General features: G+C 37.2%; 1 protein-coding gene across 1 annotated transcript; it reads left to right on the forward strand.

Annotated features, from left to right (window-relative positions):
• Positions 1-127: 127 nt before the first annotated feature.
• LOC106156599 (uncharacterized) lies at positions 128-20,484 on the forward strand. The gene is made up of 9 exons (XM_087018545.1): positions 128-268; positions 1,570-2,298; positions 6,413-6,482; positions 11,267-11,336; positions 11,638-15,688; positions 15,904-16,039; positions 16,243-16,399; positions 16,525-16,597; positions 16,964-20,484. Exons 2-9 carry the CDS (start codon positions 1,987-1,989, stop codon positions 17,177-17,179), a joined length of 5,085 nt encoding a protein of 1,694 aa, XP_086874671.1. The 5' UTR covers positions 128-268; positions 1,570-1,986; the 3' UTR covers positions 17,180-20,484.
• The last annotated feature ends 1,933 nt before the right edge of the window (positions 20,485-22,417 follow it).

Consider the following 22,417-nt stretch of genomic DNA (forward strand, 5'->3'; position numbering starts at 1 on the left):
AGTAAATAGTGCGTTGTGTAAGGATTTCACTTTTCCATAATTTTAACAAGAGTGTTTCACATCATACAGCTATTTCATTAAGTGAAGTATTTTATATTTATTATAATATTTGATAACAAATGCAAAAGGCAGCAAGAATAGAGATTTTTTTCGCAATAGTATAGTACTATTTCTTTGCGGATTAAGTTCCGCTTCCGCATTGACAACATTTGTGTCTTCTTGGTCAATTTTATTTGATGTTGGCCAATTTTTCTTCAGGATTAAGAAGGTAGGAAAACGATCAGACTTCCAAAAAGCACTTTTTGCTTAAATTGTTAGTCGGCCAATATATATGTTCCAGTTAATGTAGAGTTTGTTGTACAGGAGAGGACTTATATACATGTATAGTGGGAGGGCACCGGCCCATCGATTAGACTCAGATCTCTCAGCTGACACCTAGCTTTGGGCCTCTTTTTAATGAGATCAGTCTTCTTCTTCAGTCTTAATAGAGCTGGGCTGTATTGTAAATTACAGAGACAGGTTAAGCTTTGAAGTCAACTAATTAAGATTTTGAATCATGGGATGCACTCTTTGCTCCATTATTTTGGGTTTATTCTCTTGGAAGGTGGGCCCCATTTGTTTATCCGCCATCTTCGTTTACGTTTTAGTGACATTCACGGTAATTTGGCAGAGGAAGTTTATCTGCCCCGATATTACTTATCAATATAGACGGTACGAGGGAATGCATTAAGTGTAACATTAATGCTTTAAATGATTTCTACTAAATTTATTTGTTTGAATGCTTTATTTTGATGAAGGATTTAATTTTGCTTTTTCTCGATTGTATCAAAATAAAGCTAGTTTTGTGATTATTAGTCACATAATGTTTTAAGTGTGTCATATGTATGTGTTATAAAAATAATATTGAAAGGTGGGGGGTTCTACTGTCTATGGTGACATGAATTTTGTAAATGAGCTTTATAAGCAAATTTCTATACAGACTATTACAGTGCAAAGAGTGAATAAAATGACATTTAGCATATCATAATAACAACAAAATTTGCCTGTGTGCAGCAGGTGACACCAGTAATTTGCTTTCCATTTTAAAAGCTAGCTTCTACTCATTAAGATGCATGTTTGTAGAAGTCTAAGGGCCTCTCCAATCAATTTGATGCAGCAAATATCATTGATCTCACTGTTTCCATTGCAGTTCTACTGTATGCTTTTATTTATAAACTGATATGATCAGATTAATGGACACCATTTTATATAAAGTATAACAAGTTAATGATAATTCATTGAAAGTTACCTTGAAAAATTGGGCTGGATGCTTTACACTGGATGTTTCTAAAATGTGGTGCTTATTTGGTAACAGTCTTCCAGTGCATACTTTAAAAAGTTAATAGATCATCTGGTCATTCAGCTGTTTGAAGTATTTGATAAATTGACCATAGCAATTATGTTTACATGAAAGTAGCTGGTGGAAGTGAGGTGTGGCATTCAGTAAGATGAAATATAGAGTGTAAAAGATAAAAATTAAAATACTTGTAGAATTCAATAAAGTGCAGATTTTTGTTATTTTCATTACAGAAAACCCAACAATACACCTTCCACCATGTGGATGAAGTGTGTGAATCAACTGGGCAGTCAGCTTAGGAAGTATCAGCGCTGCAGCTTAAAATAGATCCACTGCACACTTGTATAATGGCAGCCTAAAAACACCTCTTGGCAGGTCTCTCTTGGAGGATAGAGGCATTGTTCATATGATTGACCTAAACCTGAAATGATACAGCCAAAAAGAAGTGATGCAGAATAAGTATAACACCCATCTATTTCATGTCCAAGATCGGGCTTTGGCCAGTACAAATCCAGCAACCAGCTCGTTATGTTGAATAATCACTGCTTTTCTTGAAGACATGGGAATCAGCCATCATAATAGGTTGGCCAACTATTGAGGCTCAAGGAGCCACAGGAGGAAGAGGTGAGGGACTCTGTGGTCTTGAGACAATGTCTCGAGAAGCCAGCATGTCCACTTCTGTACAGAGTTGGCTCGGCCACGAGTTGGAGGTGCGGGGCATTGATGCTATGATCTACACTCGATACATCCTGAGTATCCTACAGCAGGACAGTGTTGAAGTAGATTACCAAGACCCATTTCATTCTCCAAAGAAACGAGAACCAGTCCCCAGTGTTCGGAAGCCTAAAAGCAAGACCAAGAAGGTAGATAAGAAGTCTGACAAGCGTAAGTCGGTGGAAGTGGACCCAGACCAAGTGAAGAAAAGTGCTGCAGTTGAATGCTTACTGTCAGTGACAGATCAAGTAAGTTGAGTGGGCTGCAAGGTTATTGATTTACATTTTATACACCTGGGTTTTACTGAGTTAATTTTAGTATTACAATCATTTTTATTTATTTCTAAAGAAGTTGATCAAAGAGTTAGATTTGATGTGGTCCAGTCACCTTTTGACCACCATGTTGACCTACAAACCTACCATCATTCAGGTCATCCATTGAAAACCTATACTAGCCCAGACATCAGTGGCATGCTACTATTAATATATTTGTGTACAGCTTGACTTTTAAAATGACAAATTTAAGATAAAATACTTAAAAAGGACTAACTGGATTAAAACTGAATTCCCAATCCCACCAAGTAGTATTGTGTAGCTGGGGCAGGTTCTTGATTTCTTTGTTCTGGTATCTGATAACAAATTATGGGGTGCTAGATAATGGTATGATATTTCTAAGTGATGGACAGCTCTCCTGCTTTTGACATGATTAACATCTGTTGTTCTGTCACTGTGAGGTCATATTGACCATAATTAAGAATAGCTGTAAATCCATTATCAAACAAATTACTTCCTTTTTCTATGTACAGTTATCAACCTGGCTGTCAGAGACGTAATATTAAAAGGCTATAAGTGTCACAAGCATCCTGACTTGTTTCTTTTGAAGGAAAACAAAAACTTTAAATCAACAATGGGGCTGCTTGTATTTGTGCATATGTATATTAATACATTTAACTATAGATGTAAAAAGATTGCTTGGATAGCTTGTTTTATTATTATTTTAGGGTGCTCTTTTTCTATATATTGATGTATGTGGATACTGGCTTTACAGCATCAAAAGGATTTTAAGAAGTTGAAAAAAAAAGAATAAACAAGCTTTCAGAACAACTAAATTCATCAGTCATTTATATGCAAGTGCTGTGTCTCAGTCAGTACATTTAACAGATGGCATTATCCTTCTTTTTTTTTTTTTTGTGAAAAGCACATATTGTGATGACATCATATTAAGTGGAACAAAATCTGAATATATTAATCTGTTATTCAGTTTGCAACAGAACTGACTTGACATGTTGGTTCAATGATTGATATTAGGAGGGATGTGACTAGTATTTGAGGCAGCCTTTTATCCAAATCATATAAAAAGTTTTATACAAACTAAGTACTCGCAGTGTTTTGAAAATAAAACATCTCAGTTGATCAGTCAGAATTGGTTAAAATTTCCTCATATATTATGAAATGGTGTTTTTTTAGTCCTCGAAAATCATCTTTTACTGTCTTCTTTTAAGTCAAGGATTTTTGATTTGTTTATCTTAAGATTTATCAAAGTGTATCCTTCAAAAGTGATATATATATTACACCTGGATTTTTGTAAGAAGCCATTGATGGAAGAAACAGAAACTATTGCTTAATCAATTTCCATGGGTGTTGATATGTTGGCAAAAGAGCCTACATTTAGACTTGCTTATCTGAGTTAGAGTAGACTGAGGGAAGTTGGATTAGTTATTTGATGGGTGAAAATAAATCCAAGCACTGAAGGAAAAATAATGCATGTTCCTTGCATAGGATATATTTATAAAACACTGTTTTGATAACTTTTTGAGGTTTGTTGACATTACATGATACTCTTATGATTTACGTTTGATGTTGTGAGTTTAAAAGGAGGTGATATCTAGTAGGAAGAAAAACGGTTTTTCTCATTTAGGAATTGGAAACGTTGATCATCCTTTGCTTAGTTCAGAAAGAAACAAGACTTCTCTTGTGAAATTGAATATATATGTATTACTGTAAGTGCAAACTAAGGAACTTCTGGAAGGCATGTTTAGAGTATAAAAATGTATATTACATCTCCAATTGTAAAAGAAATCTACAGGTTCATAGTTGCACCTAATTTTTAAGTCTCTTCCCCCCCCCTCTCCCAAATACAGAGGAGTAATCTAGACTTGGGTTGACTATCTGTCCATCCCTGGGTGCAGTCTTGTCTTGCCTTGTCTTACAATTTTTCAGTCATTACCCTCATACAGGCCTTCACATACAGTTGTGCATATGAAAAAATCTGTTGGTAGGTTAGCATTGTGCAATTTTGTACATTCAGTTCAATATCTTTTTCAATATGAAACATCTACTAGTAGTTGTGCCCCTAGGTATTTATGTAAAGAACATGGAATCTAGGTAAATTATTCTCAGAACCAATATGTATTTGTGCATACATATGTTTTTCATTTCCCATTTATAGATAGCAAAGGGGGGGGGGATAATCTGCTTTCAGTGATAATGCTGACTTTATTTGATGTTCTAGTTAATAACCTTGCGCAGTGGGTTAGTTCAGTATCTAAGCTGATAAATTTCCGTGGTTCTTATTTGATCCTATCTCTGAATCTGGTTTAGTTTTTGATTGCCAAGAAAGCATTACCAATAATACATATAAATGGATTCTTCATAGTGCTAAAAGTTGAGATGTGATTGTACAGGAAGCTGAATAGCATTAGGTAATTTTTACAAATTTTGCCAAAGAAAGAAAGAAAAAGGTAGAAGGAAGTGACTGAATAAAGTTAACAGGGATACTTGTCCCCAAGAGTCACACAGGTATCAAGGGCAGGCCTTGTCACTTGTCTTTTGTAAAATGCCATCATGTTTGATAGATGGAGCAACACCTCCTGCTTGACCTCAGATCAGCTACACTGGGCGAGAAGATGAATGATCTAGTTGTCAGGTGACTGGCAGTATTCAGGTTTATGCTTTAGCAATGGCTTTAATTGAAGGGGGCCTGTCAACCTATATTTCTTAGGCCCCATTCCAATAGACACTTTTAGTCTATGTAGATCAATCCAACTTTGCGGAGACTCTTGCTAAGAGCAATCAGCTTAATTGAATGACAGGCTTCTTCCTAGCGTTTAGTAAGATACAGAAAAGCTGGTGATTATAAGGCTTCGTTCACATGGAAAGTCTATTTTCTAAAAATCTATTTTCTATTTGCGGTATCTTATGATCACGGTCTGTGCCCTGAATATCCCGCGGCGTAATTACTGACAGTGCGAGCCAGTTACTTATAGTAACTTATAGTAACTGGCTCGCGCTGCCAGTAATTATGCCACGGGACATTCAGGGCACAGACCGTGATCACAAGATATACCGCGAATAGAAAATAGATTTTTAGAAAATAGACTTTCCATGTGAACGAAGCCTAAGAGTATGTTGGAAACAAGAGGAGGAGCATCATTCAGTTTAGCTGATTGCACTCAGCAAGAGTCCCCGCAGAGTAGGGTCAATTTACTTAGACTGATGGTTTCTATGGGAATGGGGTCTAAGGTTTGAAGAATGCTCTGTCGCAGTTGAAGCACTGCACCTGTAATGAAGCACTGAAACCACATTACACAACAGACCCAGAGGCTGAAATAACACTGGAAATCAATAAAATGTGTTTTAAGAAATTGGAATGTTTCAAAGAGGGGATCTTTCTAGAAATGTTCATAATTTACAAAAAATATAAATAATAATAATTAAGTTAGATAGTACATGAATGAACTATGCACTGCTTTCAAAGAAAATTAATATGTAAAGTATTTCTTTTTGTAGTCTGAATTGATATGGATTTATATATTATTTAAATGGAGTCCCTGATTCTTTATATTTTGACGTGCTCTGTTGTGAGAAAGTGATCTTTAAATCCAGAGTTGACAACTTGATGCGTTTATGTATATCCTGCAGAAAAGGACTTACTTCTGTTGTTTACAGGTGTTATTCTAGTGTTTATATGACATTAGACAAAAGAGCTACTCAGTTTGAGCTCTGTCACATTGTCAGATCATGTAACAAGAGAAATAAAATTGAGCACTGCCACTCTGTAAATATTATTATTCTGCTTAGTTATCTAGATCCGTATGTGTTGTATTTACATGCAATCAATCAGTGTCAGGCTTCAAGCTGGCATAAGTATGTTGCCAGTGGATATAGGGCTTTTTTATTCATTTTATTTATAATTTTCATCACAAAGTGTGCTGGAATTTCTTACCTACATATATTTATTTCTTCAGAACAGACTTGGCAAGAGTCATTAAATAAATGAATCAGTTGTGATAAATTTGAAATATCATATGAATTTTGTCTTTTTTTTTTTTTTTGTAACTTTAAAATATTTTTTCTTTTTCAGGATTCAGACATTGAGAATCTCATTGAAGAGTTATGCGTCAAACTGAAGCAACAGTCCTCACTGAAAAAAGGTATGTTTATATTGTGATAGCATACCATCTTGTGACCTTAGTAGTACACTGCTGTGAAGGAAGTATATGCCTAGCCCACATGCTGCAAATATTGATTGCCCCATATTGAAGTCTGAAAAAATCAATTCTACATATGATGGTGATACCAAAGCCTTTTATTGCACTGGAGCAGTAATAAATGATTTTAAGTTGTAGTGGGGTGATATGTCTCATAACTTATAGTATATAGGAGATTCCTATAGCAAATGGTGGGTAATTGTGTCCTGTGCAATATCTTGTCATTTTATGTTGTCAGATAGTTTTTTTAAACAAAGTTGGTTAACCTTACTGACTTACTGTGGCTTTTTGTCTTTTAACCTGTCCAGCTTCTGTGCTTAATAAGCAAAGGCCAATACTATACCATATACTTCCTTCACATAATTTGGGTGCATGATATTCACATGACTGTTGGCAAAGGAAATGTCATACAGGTTATCATAATCCAAAGATGTTCAATAAACAATGAAGATTTGATAGTGCATTGTTCTTGAAGAGAATTTACTTGGGTGTTTTGGGGGGGGGGGCAAATGCACTTTTAGATCAATTTGTGCTGCAGAGCACACTGCGTAGAGCATCTGCATAGGCAATTAGCAGTACATTCAGAAGGTATGCTTTTTGCATTAGGGTAATGATGCATGTGCATATCACGAATTTCACAATGTGATAATTATCCATTTTGGGCTTCCTGTTACTATACATTGTTCTGTAGGAGATAGCAGTGTTGATAACAGTAGTCTGTATGAAGTACCCATCTAACAGGAACTCAAACTAGTATCATAGACTGTGAATATCTATATGGTTCTTGAGTGCACCCTCAAGGTGTATACCAGTATAAAGGTCAGGAAGACTGGGTGATCAATTATATATTATGCCTGTGCCTTAAATACACCTGACAGTGTGTTTGTGTGTCTACACGATACTGTGTTATGCTAGCAGCTTGTGTTCTTATAGGCATCTTGGAATTTTTAAACTTTTTATGGATTCGTGCTTTTCCATTCTTTTTTTTCTTTGACAAAGTTGGTTATCAGTGATGTAAATATTCCATATATCAGAATTTTTCCTCTCATGCAAATCTTTCAGTTTTATTCGATTTATCAACTGTGGTACAGAATTAAGTCAGTACTGTAAGTTTTATGAAGAATGTTGAATAGGTTTAACACTTGTAGTAAGTGAATTTTTTGCTAATGCAGAAAAGAGCTCTCAAATTGAAATATTCTTGATGCAAGTATCAGCTTAATTGAGTCTTATTTTTTCTTTAAGTAGCTTCGTTGCTGTTAGCTTTTAGACTTGTTTTTCTGATCTCAACCAGACATGAAAAGAGAATCTAAGCCTGTGCAGTTATCAGTTTTGACTATAACGATTGCAGGCCTAACATCCCCAGGTGCAGAACAATTTTTATTTAACTCTTGCCAAGTTGAAAATGTGGGCCTGAAGTCATGCTTAAAGTAACCGTAGGTTGTACTGGGTGTACGGGTTTGTTACAGTACTTCCTGATAACAGAAATGCAAGTATTTTATGTTACAACCCCCCCCCCCCCCCCCCCCCCCCACACACACACACACACACACGCCCCCTTGAATGCATTCCTAGATATGGTTTCTTAAAATTGGTAACTACATGAGTTGGGGGAACATTTTCTGGTGTGTTTAGTTGGGTTTCTACTTCTTAAAGTTTCATTATTGGAAATTATTGGTTAAAATTAAGAGGCCAGGGATCTAAAGGGTGTCACTGTGATATCAAAGCAAATAGACCATTGTGATAATTGATAATATGTAAGTGGCTGGCCCAGTGAGCATTACCCAGACCTCATTAGAAGTAAAATATTATTGTACCACCAGCGTTAGCGCTGGCGGTACACATGGTTTCGGTCCCATCCGGATCGTTCCGCCGGCTCCGCCGGACGGCTACCGTTACCGCTTCTCCTCCTAGACGGTAAGGGCCCCCGTACCCATCTCATGGATTTAGGTCACCTATAATCTCAACTCGTTCCACGTAAAATTTGGGCTTTGTCGGTATTGGGGTCTGGGTGTGGCACTCATTGCAATGCACCCTTGTCTAAAAATGGCAAAATTAAATGCTAATTATCTACCCTACGGAAGGAGTTATGGGAAAAATTTCTATAGACGACTTTCCAAAAGTCATATGTGTAGATTTCAAATATACCCTTGGATTTGACCTTTGACCTTTACTTCAAGGTCAAATGGGCCAAAATTTTCAAAAAAATGAAATTTTTTACGAAAAAAAATTTTTTTGCCCTGTTATTCAGACACCACACAGACTTAACCAATAATATTATTGGAAGGTGTTACCCTTCAGGTCATCTTTCATCTCCATGAATTTGGGGTCAATCGGTGCATTTTCACGGGAGTAGCGGCCATAAGATACCGAAACTGAAAACTGTCTCTAATTCGGGAACCATTAATGCTAGAGACCCATTCTTTTTTGCATTTTGTAGAGCATGTAAAGCCAAACACTGGAGGTGGTCTTGGTTTTTTTGTATTCCATACGGTTTTCGAGTTACGCTGTATCAAAAAGTACATATTGGTGGTAAAAGCAAAATGTGCAGTACGGTAATGGATAATAAATTTTGAACTCTGGAAAAATAAAACATAAGGCTTGGCAAAGCAGACAACTTGTGTTCAAAAATGACATTATTTCATCAAATTTGAACTTCTGAAACTTCAGAGCACCTCCTATTTCAAGAATTTTAACCAAAATGACATTTTTTTTATTTTAATTAATTTTTTCTGCACGGAATTTAAGGCACATTATGGTAACTCCAAAATTATAACATTTAGTCCCTTATATCTCCAAAACTGGCAGAGATAGGTCCATAGTTACTATTGAACTTGAATAGGAAGTCATATACTGGCAATCTTACTATGACCTTGAAAGTGACCTTTGACCTACTTTTCACCATGAACTGAACTTTGCAAATTTTTCTTCCCTTTTATCTCCAAAACTGGCAGAGATAGGTCCATAGTTACTATTGAAGTTGAATAGGAAGTCATATACTGGCAATCTTACTATGACCTTGAAAGTGACCTTTGACCTACTTTTCACCATGAACTGAACTTTGCAAATTTTTCTTCCCTTTTATCTCCAAAACTGGCAGAGATAGGTCCATAGTTACTATTGAACTTGAATAGGAAGTCATATACTGGCAATCTAAATGTGACCTTAAAATTGACCTTTGACCTACTTTTCACCATAAACTGAACTTTGCAATATTTGCTTCCCTTTTATCTCCAAAACTGGCAGAGATAGGTCCATAGTTACTATTGAACTTGAATAGGAAGTCATATACTGGCAATCTAAATGTGACCTTAAAATTGACCTTTGACCTACTTTACACCATGAACTGAATTTTGCAAATTTTGCTTTCCTTTTATCTCCAAAACTGGCTGAGATAGGTCTGTAGTTACTATTGAACTTGAATAGGAAGTCATATACTGGCAATCTAAATGTGACCTTAAAATTGACCTTTGACCTACTTTACACCATGAACTGAATTTTGCAAATTTTGCTTTCCTTTTATCTCCAAAACTGGCTGAGATAGGTCCGTAGTTACTATTGAACTTGAATAGGAAGTCATATACTGGCAATCTAAATGTGACCTCAAAATTGACCTTTGACCTACTTTTCACCATAAACTGAACTTTGCAAATTTTGCTTCCCTTTTATCTCCAAAACTGGCAGAGATAGGTCCATAGTTACTATTGAACTTGAATAGGAAGTCATATACTGGCAATCTAAATGTGACCTTGAAATTGACCTTTGACCTACTTTTCACCATGAACTGAATTTTGCAAATTTTGCTTCCCTTTTATCTCCAAAACTTTCTGAGATAGGTCCATAGTTACTATTGAACTTGAATAGGAAGTCATATACTGGCAATCTAAATGTGACCTTGAAATTGACCTTTGACCTACTTTTCACCATGAACTGAACTTTGCAAATTTTGCTTTCCTTTTATCTCCAAAACTGGCAGAGATAGGTCCATAGTTACTATTGAACTTGAAAAGGAAGTCATATACTGGCAATCTAAATGTGACCTTAAAATTGACCTTTGACCTACTTTACACCATAAACTGAATTTTGCACATTTTGCTTTCCTTTTATCTCCAAAACTGGCTGAGATAGGTCCGTAGTTACTATTGAACTTGAATAGGAAGTCATATACTGGCATTATAAATGTGACATTAAAATTGACCTTTGTCCTACTTTTCACCATAAACTGAACTTTGCAAATTTTGCTTCCCTTTTATCTCCAAAACTGGCAGAGATAGGTCCATAGTTACTATTGAACTTGAATAGAAAGTCATATACTGGCAATCTAAATGTGACCTTGAAATTGACCTTTGACCTACTTTTTATCATGAACTGAACTCTGCTAATTTCTTTCTCTTTTAACTTCAAACTTGACAGAGATAGGTCCATAGTTACTCTTGAGCTTGAATAGGAAGTCATATACTGGCAATTTACTGTGACCTTGAAATTGACCCTTGACCTACCTTACGAAGAACTTAAATTTGATTGTACCATATATATTTTTTGCAATAGTTTAAAAATTCTTGTTGATTGCATTTTTACAGCTTGTCAAGCACAAAACTGGTGGCTATGTCCCTTATTTTGTGTATGTGGGGGTCTATACGAATGCGCTTGCTCCAGCTGGTGGTACAATATTCGGAGGCGGTATCGCCTCTCTGATCCTCTAGTTGATTAGTTCAATTTCGTTTTTTCAGATGTGGCATCAACTCCCACTCCTAGTAAGAATGAAGTAATTGCAGCTTCTCCTGGTGATCCAAAGGAAAAGTGAGTAATTTAGACTGCGAGGATTTTATTCAATATTCTGCATAATTAGACCTTTTTCTACTGGTAAATAGATATCTTATGTAACCACTGAGCTGTTGAAAGCCAACGTCATTTGATTACAATTGTTATCATCTCTTTAAGTTAAAATATGAAAAAAGTTCAGTCTCTGTTGCTTCTTTTTGCATTAATAGTGTCAAGTATTAAATGAAAAGTGTCATAGTTATTATCTTAAATAACACTATGAATCATAACATGCAAGGTTTATTTATTTATATTCTAAAATGGCACATTTTACTGTCAGGTACTTTGCAGCCTTCCCTTCTCTATCTGGAAAGGAACAGCAGGGATCCGCCTTTGGTGTTGTATGGAAGAAGGGCAAAGCCAAGCTGTGGAGTGAAAAAGTAGGAAACAAAGAAGATGGTCTGGGGAACTTAAGTGACTCTCGCCTCACCAACTCAACCAAGACTGAAAAAAATAGAAAAGAAGACAGTAGAGGCAAACCAGAAGCAAAGCGGTGCAAGAGTGCTGATGGAACTTCCAATCATTCCCCAGTCATTGTTAAGTCTGATAAGTCCATTAAGCCAGGTGTGGTGAAAAAAGAAGGACCTGTTGGAGTTGGAAGAAAGCCTGCATACACCAGAAAACAGCTGAATGAGAATAAGAATTATTCAGTTCAAGCTAGAAACACAACAGAAGTTGAAACACAGTCGAAAATAAAGTCAAGACGATCAGTCACTCCCCAGCCCAAACATGGGCGCTTTGGAAGGCATGAAATTTCAAGAAGGCCTTTCGACCAAGAGAGAAGAGGTAAAGCTGGCAAACATTTTTCATCCAGCAAGACAAACACATGGCCTCTTCATGGCAAACAGAAACCATCATTTATTGTGCCAAAGTTTAGACCTAGCAGTGGTCACTCTTCTCCACTGTCAGCTAGTAGCAGCAAAACCAGTAGCGAGGATGAGTCTGGAAGAAGGACCTCCCCTTACCCTCAGCACGCACAAGTGCCTAAGAAAGGCATAAAACAGACTACTGCAGAGAGGGCATCCACCTTCTCCTTTAGGCCCAAGAGATCAGTGACCCCAGAACTTCAGGAGGACTACGGTTGGTATGTTAAGCCTCTGGATGAGATGTTCCGGCACTCACCTACTCCCAATACCATCCGCTTGTATAATCGTGGCCTTACTGTTCATCATGAAGAGCCGTATCGAAGGAGCACCCCTGAAGTAGGCCTAGACTTAGTGGCACTGTTTGAGGAATCGCAGGAGGCTTTTGTAGAATCAAATAATGAGTTACCATCCCAGTCAAGATTCTTAAAATTGTTTGAAAATGCATCAAAGACTGACCAAGAGGAACCTGTTGTCTTAGCTGAAGAAGCAGCTGCAGGCAAGACGACTGAGAGCAGCCCAGATCCTTGTCACTGGTTCCTCTCACAGAGTGAAAGTTCTGATGAGAATAGCTGTGAAGAACCCAACCCCATGCCAGAATTGGTTCGCACTGAAGATGTCCTGCTCAGTCCCGGTGAAGAAGTCTTCTGGGATAATGAGTCCTTAGGATATGCCTCCCAAGAAGATGGGGTTCAACCCGAGTCGCCACTCTCAGCAGTAGGTGTCATAAGGGAAAGCATGTTGGAACAGAAAAGTGAAACAGAGAGTTCTTTACAGAGTTTGGATAAGAATGAAAACACATTATTGTCAGACACAGGTGGTTCTCAGTGCCAGTTGACACAGGGAGAGCCCAGTGCTGAGAAGATTTCTTCTGGTACCCAGAGCCACACAGAAGACTACAATAACAACGAGTCCAGTAACATTGATCCAGTCAAAGAAACCCTGTCTTCTGATAGCTTCTGGCCTTTGGAACTGATCACTGGGAGCTCAATCTGGAGTCCTCTTGCTGTAAATGGCATCACCACAAGTTCTTATCCCTGGGGAAGTTCAAACGGATTCTCAGATCACCATGGACTATTCACAGCCTCAAATATGTTTAGCGGCTTGAATCTTGAATTGTCCTTTGGTGAATCTGTGTTCAGAAGCATGAGTACCCACAGGTTTCTACATGATGGCTATTCGGAGGGGCTGTGCCTAGAGATGGATTGCATGAATCAAAGCAGCTATCCCTGGATGGACAGCATTAGCAGTCTTATTTCTCCGAGGAGAGCACCTGGTCAGGACACCTTTCAGCTGTGGGATGTGAATTCACACAGGCCGTTCAGTTTTGAGGGTAACGCTCACAACCTTTGGGTCAGCAATGGGATCTTGTCTTTTGCCGAAGATTGGTCTGCTATTAGATCCTTTCCCGATCTGGGGTATGGCATTCTTAATGGCGAGCAGACTTTCATCAATGGTGGGGTGTATGGGAATGTTCCCACGGATTCTTTAGATAATATTTGGAGTATAAGGGCTGTAGGTGAAACTTGGGGAAATAAAAGTTCCTACGTAGACAACCTTAGTCTTTCCAGTTCTTGGGATAAGGACTGGTTTCATAGTGCATTAGTAAACAATTTAGAAGAATTAGAGAATGATAATTCTGAAGAAGATCTCTCCTCAGATCCCCCTGTAGGGAGATTTAGGGCTCGTAGTATATCTGTGGATAGTGCATTATGTACTTATGCAAGTTGTTCTGGAGACACTGGCACTTACTCATATTTTGGTGCATCGGAAGACCCTACACATAGGCCTCTGCATCATGTCTTCAGTGAGTCTGAAATATTCAGGGGATCAGCCTTTAGGAGATACAGACGTGGCAGTGATTTTTATAGTCAGCTGAATCAACAACATTTAAAACTCCTGACACATTACAGAAGGAATGTTGCTGCCGCTGTTGCAGCTGCAACTATCGCTAAAAATGTAACACCCCCTCTATCTGGGGAGGTGGAGGAAGAGAACCTGTTCTTTTCACCCAAGACTCACTTCAGGCCTATCCAGACGCCACGCACTGAAAGCTTAGAAAATGACTCCAGTAGCAACACCCAAGTGACATCTCCAACTGAAGAAGCAAACGAAGAGGAGTCTGCTGCAGATTCCTACGGAAGCAATTACCAAGTGTACCTTGGAGATGAGGTGTCCCAAGAAAATGGGGCCGAGTTTGTACCAAAGTTTAAGATTCAAAGAGACAATAATAAGTCTGCACAAACAGACTCTTCTTGTAGCTGTGATAATTTGAGGGATAGCATGAGTGACAGTAGGCAGCAGTTAGGCATGTGTCATAAACTTGGCAATAACACAGTTATGACCTCCATTGAGGAGGAAGGAGGTGGTGCCTTTGAGAAACTTATGTCACATTTAGATAAGGAGAATTTAGACTCTCAGTTACCTTACAATCATAGAACAGCAGATAACCAAAGAGAAGTAGACTCTCCTGTATATGTTAATTGCTCAAGTCAGATTGCAGCTGGTGCCATTGGTGATCAGACCAGACTGTGGTCTGGTCATATTTTTGATATTGCCAGCAGCTTACGAGAACTGTGGATAACGGACGATGAAATAGACGTGCTCTCATTATGTCAGATGCACAATACGGAGACATCACAAGAGGAGGGGGGTGAAAGAATAGCCGAGGCTAGCCTGAACCCCCTTACCGAGAGTGGGGCATGTAGTTCTTTGCCCAACTCCAAGGTGCAACTTCTGGTACCAGACCTGGGTGCTAGTAGTAGTAGTAATAGTAGATTAGGCACTGATTTCCAAGCTGGTGCTAAACTGGAGACAGAGACTCCTGCTGTAAAGCATGTGGACTTGAGTCCATATGACAACCTTAGCTGTGATTTTGCCGAGGACAGATGTTTTGATCATTCCCAGGACTCTGTCCTCCCCACTGCTCCTGTAGAGAGTGGGTGGAATCCCTGGAGCGCTGACAGCAACTGTCAGCAGCAAAATGGAGGGGATCAGAACTCTGAACCTGTACAGTATTTATTCCTAGTAAATAGCACTAGTAACTTATGGAAAGAGACACAAAAGAATGACCGTAAAGAGAAACGTGAAGAACAGACTGGACAGGGTCATTGTTTATCTGAAAGTTGGCACCCAGGTGGACAAAGCTCTTCAGTCTTTGAAGGCAATCCAGGTGTGCCTAAAATACACTTTGGTAGCTGGCAGTCATCGGGCATGCATGACACGGGGAAGTATCACTGGTCAACTGAAGTTGACAATCACAAACAGAGGAAAGATTCTTGTGGAAAGCCTGTGAAACAGAGGAGCACCAAGCCTTGGAAGGAGTTGATACAAGACGATGAAGAGGAAGACAGTTCTGGGGAAGAGATTCCGGTGACCTCGAGGAGAGTAAACAACAAAAATGGCAAGGAGAAAAATGAACAGGATGACGATGTTTTCACTGATAACACAGCTGACTTTCTATTACAGGTTAGTGATTGATAATTGTGGCACGATTACCAAATTTATTTATAAATTCATTTAAGTCAAGAAAAGCATTAGTCTTTGAATTCAAATTCTCATGTCAGAATAACTTTAAGAACACAAAAAATTGTAGATATCACTGATTGTAGGATTTAAGTGGCTCTGTCATATAACCTGAGTTTGCTCTGTGTTGATCTCAATGTGTTTTGTGATGTTTGTAGATGTTCCCTTTGGAGATAGTGGACTCTGTGCCCATGCCGTCCCATGCTCAGGTGTTATACTCATCCGATCTGGAAGAACAGTGGAGAACCTCAGGAAAGCACTTTGAAGTCCAGAAGCCGAGGAAAGATAAATCAGGCAAGCATTCATATTATAAGTGCTGGAACAATCTTTGGAGGAAATGTAGAATTAGTGTTTTGTATTTGGCAGCAATATCTAGGCCAACAAGAAGGACCTATTTCCTGCATATATGCTAGTTTTGTTATAACTGAAATCAATAATGATAATAATGATAGAGGGGCTGACACACACACAGTAAAGCGTATTTCTGTACATTGCAGGGCCACGCAAGAAGCCATGCAGCTTCTTCTTGGAGGGTCACTGTAGAAGGGCGGACTGTAAATTTTCTCATGATCTTACCCAGATAACCTGTAGGTTCTGGGAAGAAGGGTGCTGCTTCAAGGGTCTTACTTGTCCTTTCCTGCATGGGTACCAAAGGTAATATAAATATTTGCTTTTTATGCCATTGAAATCATTCAGTGCATAAATCATATTTTCTACCCTTTGTTATTTTTTTTCAATGGGGATTCATATTAAATCCACATTTTATTTTTATTTTTCAGGGAATCAAGTTCTTATGACTCTGGTTTAGAAAAGTTCCAGCTAAATGAGGAAGACTTCCCAGAATTGCATAAGGTGGGTTGTTGTGTGTTACATAATGCTCTCTGTTATATAGAAGGCTAATTTAGGAATATTACCATAAATCTTATTTTGGATGATGAAATATTTTTCTCATTGTGGACAACAATAAATCTGACTGCGCTGTAATTTGCCATTTGACATTTTATAATGAAATGTGCTTCATATTCCATTTGAGGCTAATTCCCCCCAAATAAATTAATTAAAAATAACCATTTTAAAATAGAAAGAAATACAATCAAATAAACAAAGAGAATTTTAAATTTTGATGATTGAAAAATAAGTAAAAAGGACACAAATAAAAACAAGTAAGTGCCATTAACATTTATTATAGATGGTATATGGTTTTTCTTGCTATCTCAGGGGGATGCTCCAGGGACCTCCAACACTCAGGAACAGAAAGTAGATGCCTTGTCACACCTGTTGCAGCATGAATCGCCTTGCAAGCCTCCAGACAGCCCTTGTCCAGATGAAAGCGTGGATTCACCGTCATCCATCTCAAGTAGTGATGAAGTGGAGGGCAGCTCACCACACTATGCTGCCTCTCTGCCTATAGCTATCAAATCAAAGAAAAAATGATGCCCACTAGTTAGTTATGTCCTGATTTTATACTAAGAAGAAGTAGTTGACAGGAGCCTATGTGGGGGACTAGAATGCACACCTATAATGAGTATGTACTTGGTATGGTGTTCCTGTTACAAGATCACGGTCCAGAGATGAGAAAAATTTTTTGAATTTCATTATATCGAGGGGTGATGCGTCTGGTTTAGTGTCCCAGTTTCCTCCTAGTATAAAAATTCACAGCTTGAAGTAAAATTTTGATAGAAGGCCAGCTATGATAAAACACATCTGAATGTGTGCTGGTATGCATAAGGTATCTGATACGCAACAGTGTGCTCTTCCCCATTTGGTTTTACCTTATTTCTTGTAATCTAGAAAATATTTCTGGGTTTGGATTTGTAGTTTTGCTTCCTTTTTGTATGTTTATGGGTTGTAATATATTGGCTACAAAAGGATATTACGGGATTGATGGTTCATTTTATGTCAGTTTGATACTGTGTGCCCCATTGGGAATTGGTTATGAAAAAAGAAAGAAAGAAAAAATAAATTAGGTGTGGGAGTTGCAAAGAATTCTTCTTTTAGAATGCTATATATGAGCTTAATATGTTCAGTGCTCATTGATAAGAATCGGTGTCAAGAGAGGTTATATAATGCACATCTGACTGTTTAGCACTTTGTGTGTACAACATTTTATGTAATGTAACATAGTAGTGAGTAATACAGTGACATGATGTATGTGTTATGTTGGTTAAAGGGGTTTTATGCAGGATTTTTGCTTTTGTAAAATCATTCAGTTTTCATGGAATTATACATTGCTGTATCCACACAAGTAGCTTGCATCCCTGGATCTTACTCGGCTTTGGAGACGCTGTTCACTCCATCATGTGACAGCCAAGTGTCATGGATGAGTGGCAGTCATGTATTGTGTCATGGATTGTGTCTGTGACACAGTTTAAGGAGCTTTAGTACCTCCTTATACATATAGCTTCCCCCACTGCAGGCAATGTTATTGTAGAAGCTGGGTTATATACCAAAATCATGTTGCAGCCTTATAGAAAAATGTTATTAATACCCCATACTTAAAATAGAAATACGAGGAATGCGTGTGCTCAATTCAGGAAAAAAAGCATAAAGGCGATATATAGGTGGGGACCCAACAGAGTAATCTGGTGGTTCATAGCTAGAACCCTACTTGAGGATACAAGAAAAATGTGCTTAAAGGGATAATAACTCTTCGTATGAGGTCTATTTTTCACAATAAAAACATTGTGAATAATTCACAGAAATATAATATATTCTGTGTTTTGACAAAAACAGCAGTTATAGCTATTATTCTGATATCTGAGCTTGTCTTCAGACCATGTGACCTCCATTGATGGCTATACTCTGTTATAATCTCTTAAGAGATTTTAACAAAAAACCAAACTTTTTAGAAAAAAACCAGGGACTAACTTTGAATGTGAAAATGGATTCATTAACCATTGGTTAGTATGGGAAAATTGTTGTTTACTCCAGGAAAATTCATTTTTTGGCCAAAACGAAGAGTTATTATCCCTTTAACATGATACCTACTCCCCTCCCCCCCTCTAATAGAGCCCCTTTAGGCAGCAGAGGTAATTATTCTGTTATGATGTGGTGTGTTTCATGTTTGTATTGTAATTTGTAAACTTGTGTTGGTTTGTCACTGTTAGGGTATTGTTCATAAACATTGCAAATGTTTGTATTTAAAATCCTGGGTTCTGTTTTTGTTTGTTTTTTTTTTTTTTTTTTTTAGGTAGAAAGTGTCTTTGTTTTAGTTTTGGATTGGAAAATATGTTGATAAAAAATATCATGAGGTTGTGTCTTTAGGGCATGTAGTAAACATTTTACTACAAAGAAGTTAGAAAAGAGACTATTTCAGAGATAGTGATATGTACCCTTGAGTAGTTACAGACATCCTAGGTGTTTTTATTCCTTGTAGAAGCAGGTGTAGAAATTGAAAAACAAAAAAGGACCTGTCAGCATTGTTAGTTATGAGAAGTTTAACTGTTTCAGACACTTACTTTGTTTATTGTTGTATGTAATCTTGTTCAGGTAACGTACCATGTGGAATGTTAAATATGTGTGTTTTAACTTATATTATGTATTCAAGTCATACTAAAAAACATACATGCTCTGTCAGAGTGTACATGGTGTCTACATTGTGATTCAACTAATTAAGTTATTATGTATTAATTCAAGCTCACAGTTGCTGCTAACATACATTTTCATACAAATAATATGTATGTGAGGTGGTTGAGTTACCTATCAAGTTCAAGTTTTGTAAATAATTGAAATTAATTTTAATGTGTTTCTTGGCTATTTATTTAATGTGAAGTTAAAAAGAAAAGAGGTGGTAAATGAACTTTGAACATGGTTAAGAATCGAGCGTTTTGCATACTATGGTTTCTAACTTTTACATTGAGAATAAAATTAAATATTCTACATTTAAAAAGAAATACATATATGCATACATCTGCTGCTAATGTTAATTTTTGTCATTTAATTCTGGATTGAAATGTGTAATTCTAAGGCAGTGATTCATGGTTTTGATGTTCATTAGTTTTTTGCTGTATTAGCATAAGTGGGATAAACTGAAGATAGCAATGTTTATAAGCATTTTGTGTATGCATATCATTTATTTAGTTTCTTAATGTGCCGGGTTGTTTTTTCTTTGTTAGATCTGTCAAGTGACCTATTGCAAATTTTAAATTACTTAGGATAAGAAAACATGCAATATAAGTAAGTGTATTATGGGAGTGGATGGGGTCAAATATATCAACAGCGTGCCCATTGCAAATACATTTGCAAGTGAACACATTGTTAATTGAAAGAAAAACTGCACTCTGCAAGGGATTTTTGTCTATATTTACTGATGATGGACATCGACTTTGCATTCAGAATTGTTTGTCAGATACAATATTTATAGGTGTTTTATTATCCAAGGGTAGTATTTTAAATGCAGAATAGAACCCAATTAGCAGAAAGGTACTAAAAATGTTTAAAAGTAAAATAAAAACTGGTTTGCTTGCAGGTTTTATTTTAGGGTATTACAGTTTGATAATTCATTCTTTCACTCAAATTGTTGTTACAACCTGTTACAGTAGTAGTTGAGATAAAATTAGCCAAACAGGCTTTTCTAACAACAGAGCTTCTATTTAAAGATTAATCATTTATTATAAAAAAGTTTGATTGAAGAACTTGGTTGAGTAAACTGACATTCTAATAAAGGTCCAGAAAAAGTGAAAATTGTTTGGTAACAGGCACAAACCATCCAACAATAAAGCATTGTCATTTGTTCACAACTTGTTTTTATATGAATTGACATACAGTACTAATACAATAAAGGAAAAACTGTAATGGCAACAATAAAGGGATTGTTGGCTGCACTACAAATTTGACACATTGCCTAATTTTTATGTACAGACACAGGTGTCTGTACATATAGCCGTCACCAGCGTCTGTCGTCGCCATTGGCTTGAAACTAAACAGAACTGATGAATATTCATAATATGCAGGTCAAGTTCGAAAATCAGCATGATTGGGCCATTTTTAGTGAAGTTATGCTGTTTTTTCCCTTTTTTTCAGCATTCATGCAACACCAATAACACGATAAGTGAAAAAACATTTTACCTTTTGGCTTGAAACTTACAGAACTGATGAATATTCATAATATGCAAGTCAAGTTCAAAATCGGCATGATCGGGCCATTTATATGGAAGTTGTGCTGTTTTCTCACTTTTTATGTACAGACACAGATGTGTTCATGTTTTCACCCATGTTTGTCTGTCATCAACATAACTCAAAAAGTTTTGGACCGATTTTGATGAAATTTTCAGGAACTGTCAGAAGTGGGCCAATGAAAAGATTATTAGTTTTTGGTGGTGATCCGGATCAATAATCAATCAATAATAATCAAAAATTGCTGCCTTGGCGGAGGTCTGCGCTCTCGGAGCACTTTTCTAGTTTTGTTACGTTTTCTTTTTAATTTTTTCTCAAACACTGGCATTTGTGACTTTTAACTCCCATCCACCTGAGGCTCTGCACATTTTCTCTATTTTCCCCATAAGCAGCTGTATTGGTATTTATGTTTTTAAACATTATGTAATATTATACACTGTCATCATTTTTCAAATATTCTGACTTTCATCATGTGAATTTGAACTCTCATGGTTCTGAAACTGTAATCTTATTGAAGGGGTAGATTGAGACCATATTCTGGGTCTTCCGGAAGACAGTCAGGTTTTAAAGTTTATATTGACTGGTATCTATTTTTTTATGTTGGAAGACCATCAAAATATAGGATGGATCAACAAAGATACTTTGGAATACTGTCAGAAAATATATCTGAATCCGCTCCTGTTATTGACCATGTTACCTGTTGTGCTTGATTAAAATTCAGTGTTGACTGTGCTATTATAAGCATTATTTATTATTGCATCAAAATTGACAAAATGACCTTTTTTGCATCTTTATTTTCTGTTTTTGTCTGTACAGCTTTGCTACCTTGTTCAAATATTGTGATTTTCATTATGTGAATTTGAACTCTTGTGGTCATGAAACTGTAATCTTACTGTAGGGGAGACTTGAGACCGTCTTCTGGGCCTTCTAGAAGACGGTCAGATTTTAATGTCTGGGTGGGGTCGCTTCATCATCTTTGTCATGTAAAAAGAAATGAAAAACAGGATTAGATTTTTTCAATTTACCCATCCCACCACCCCAAAAAATTAAAATTTACTAACCTTAGCTTGGATCCAAGAGTGAAGTCCATATCCGGCTACCGGCACATGCACATTGTTGGCATGGCGTGAGCGATCAGCGCTTGCACCCCGCACAAGCTGAGACATTTGCCTCAAGAGACCAAAAATATCAAACACGTGAGATATTTTGCTCAGCCGCGCGAGAGGCAAAAATCTCACCAAAATAGCCCGCACACGATGAGAAAACGGTGCAGCGCAAGTGGCGCGCGCCAAATGCTCACCGTGTGCGGGCCCCTTTAGCTTGGATCCAAGAGTGAAATCCATGTCCGGGTGGGTGCGCTCATCATCTTCTTTGTCCTGTAAAAAGAAATGAAAAAAAATATTAGATTTTTTCAATTTACCTATCCCAAAACCCCCAAATAATCAAATTTACTAACCTTAGCTTCAATCCAAGAGTGAAGTCCATGTCCAGGCGAAGTCGCTCATAATCTTCTTTGTCCTGTAAAAAAAAATGAAAAACAAGATTAGATTTTTTTAA

Source organism: Lingula anatina, chromosome 1 (assembly GCF_051362555.1).
Source record: "Lingula anatina isolate TDL-2025a chromosome 1, LinAna3.0, whole genome shotgun sequence".
Classification (NCBI taxonomy): Eukaryota; Metazoa; Brachiopoda; class Lingulata; order Lingulida; family Lingulidae; genus Lingula; species Lingula anatina.

What these genes read in the sequence shown, in the direction of transcription:
- LOC106156599 (XM_087018545.1), top strand. Translation starts at nt 1,987, where the DNA reads ATGTCTCGAGAAGCCAGCATGTCCACTTCTGTACAGAGTTGGCTCGGC. An exon ending in ACAGTCCTCACTGAAAAAAG is followed by an intron (nt 6,483 to 11,266) that starts GTATGTTTATAT and finishes TCGTTTTTTCAG; the next exon opens with ATGTGGCATCAACTCCCACT. An exon ending in ACTTCCCAGAATTGCATAAG is followed by an intron (nt 16,598 to 16,963) that starts GTGGGTTGTTGT and finishes TTGCTATCTCAG; the next exon opens with GGGGATGCTCCAGGGACCTC.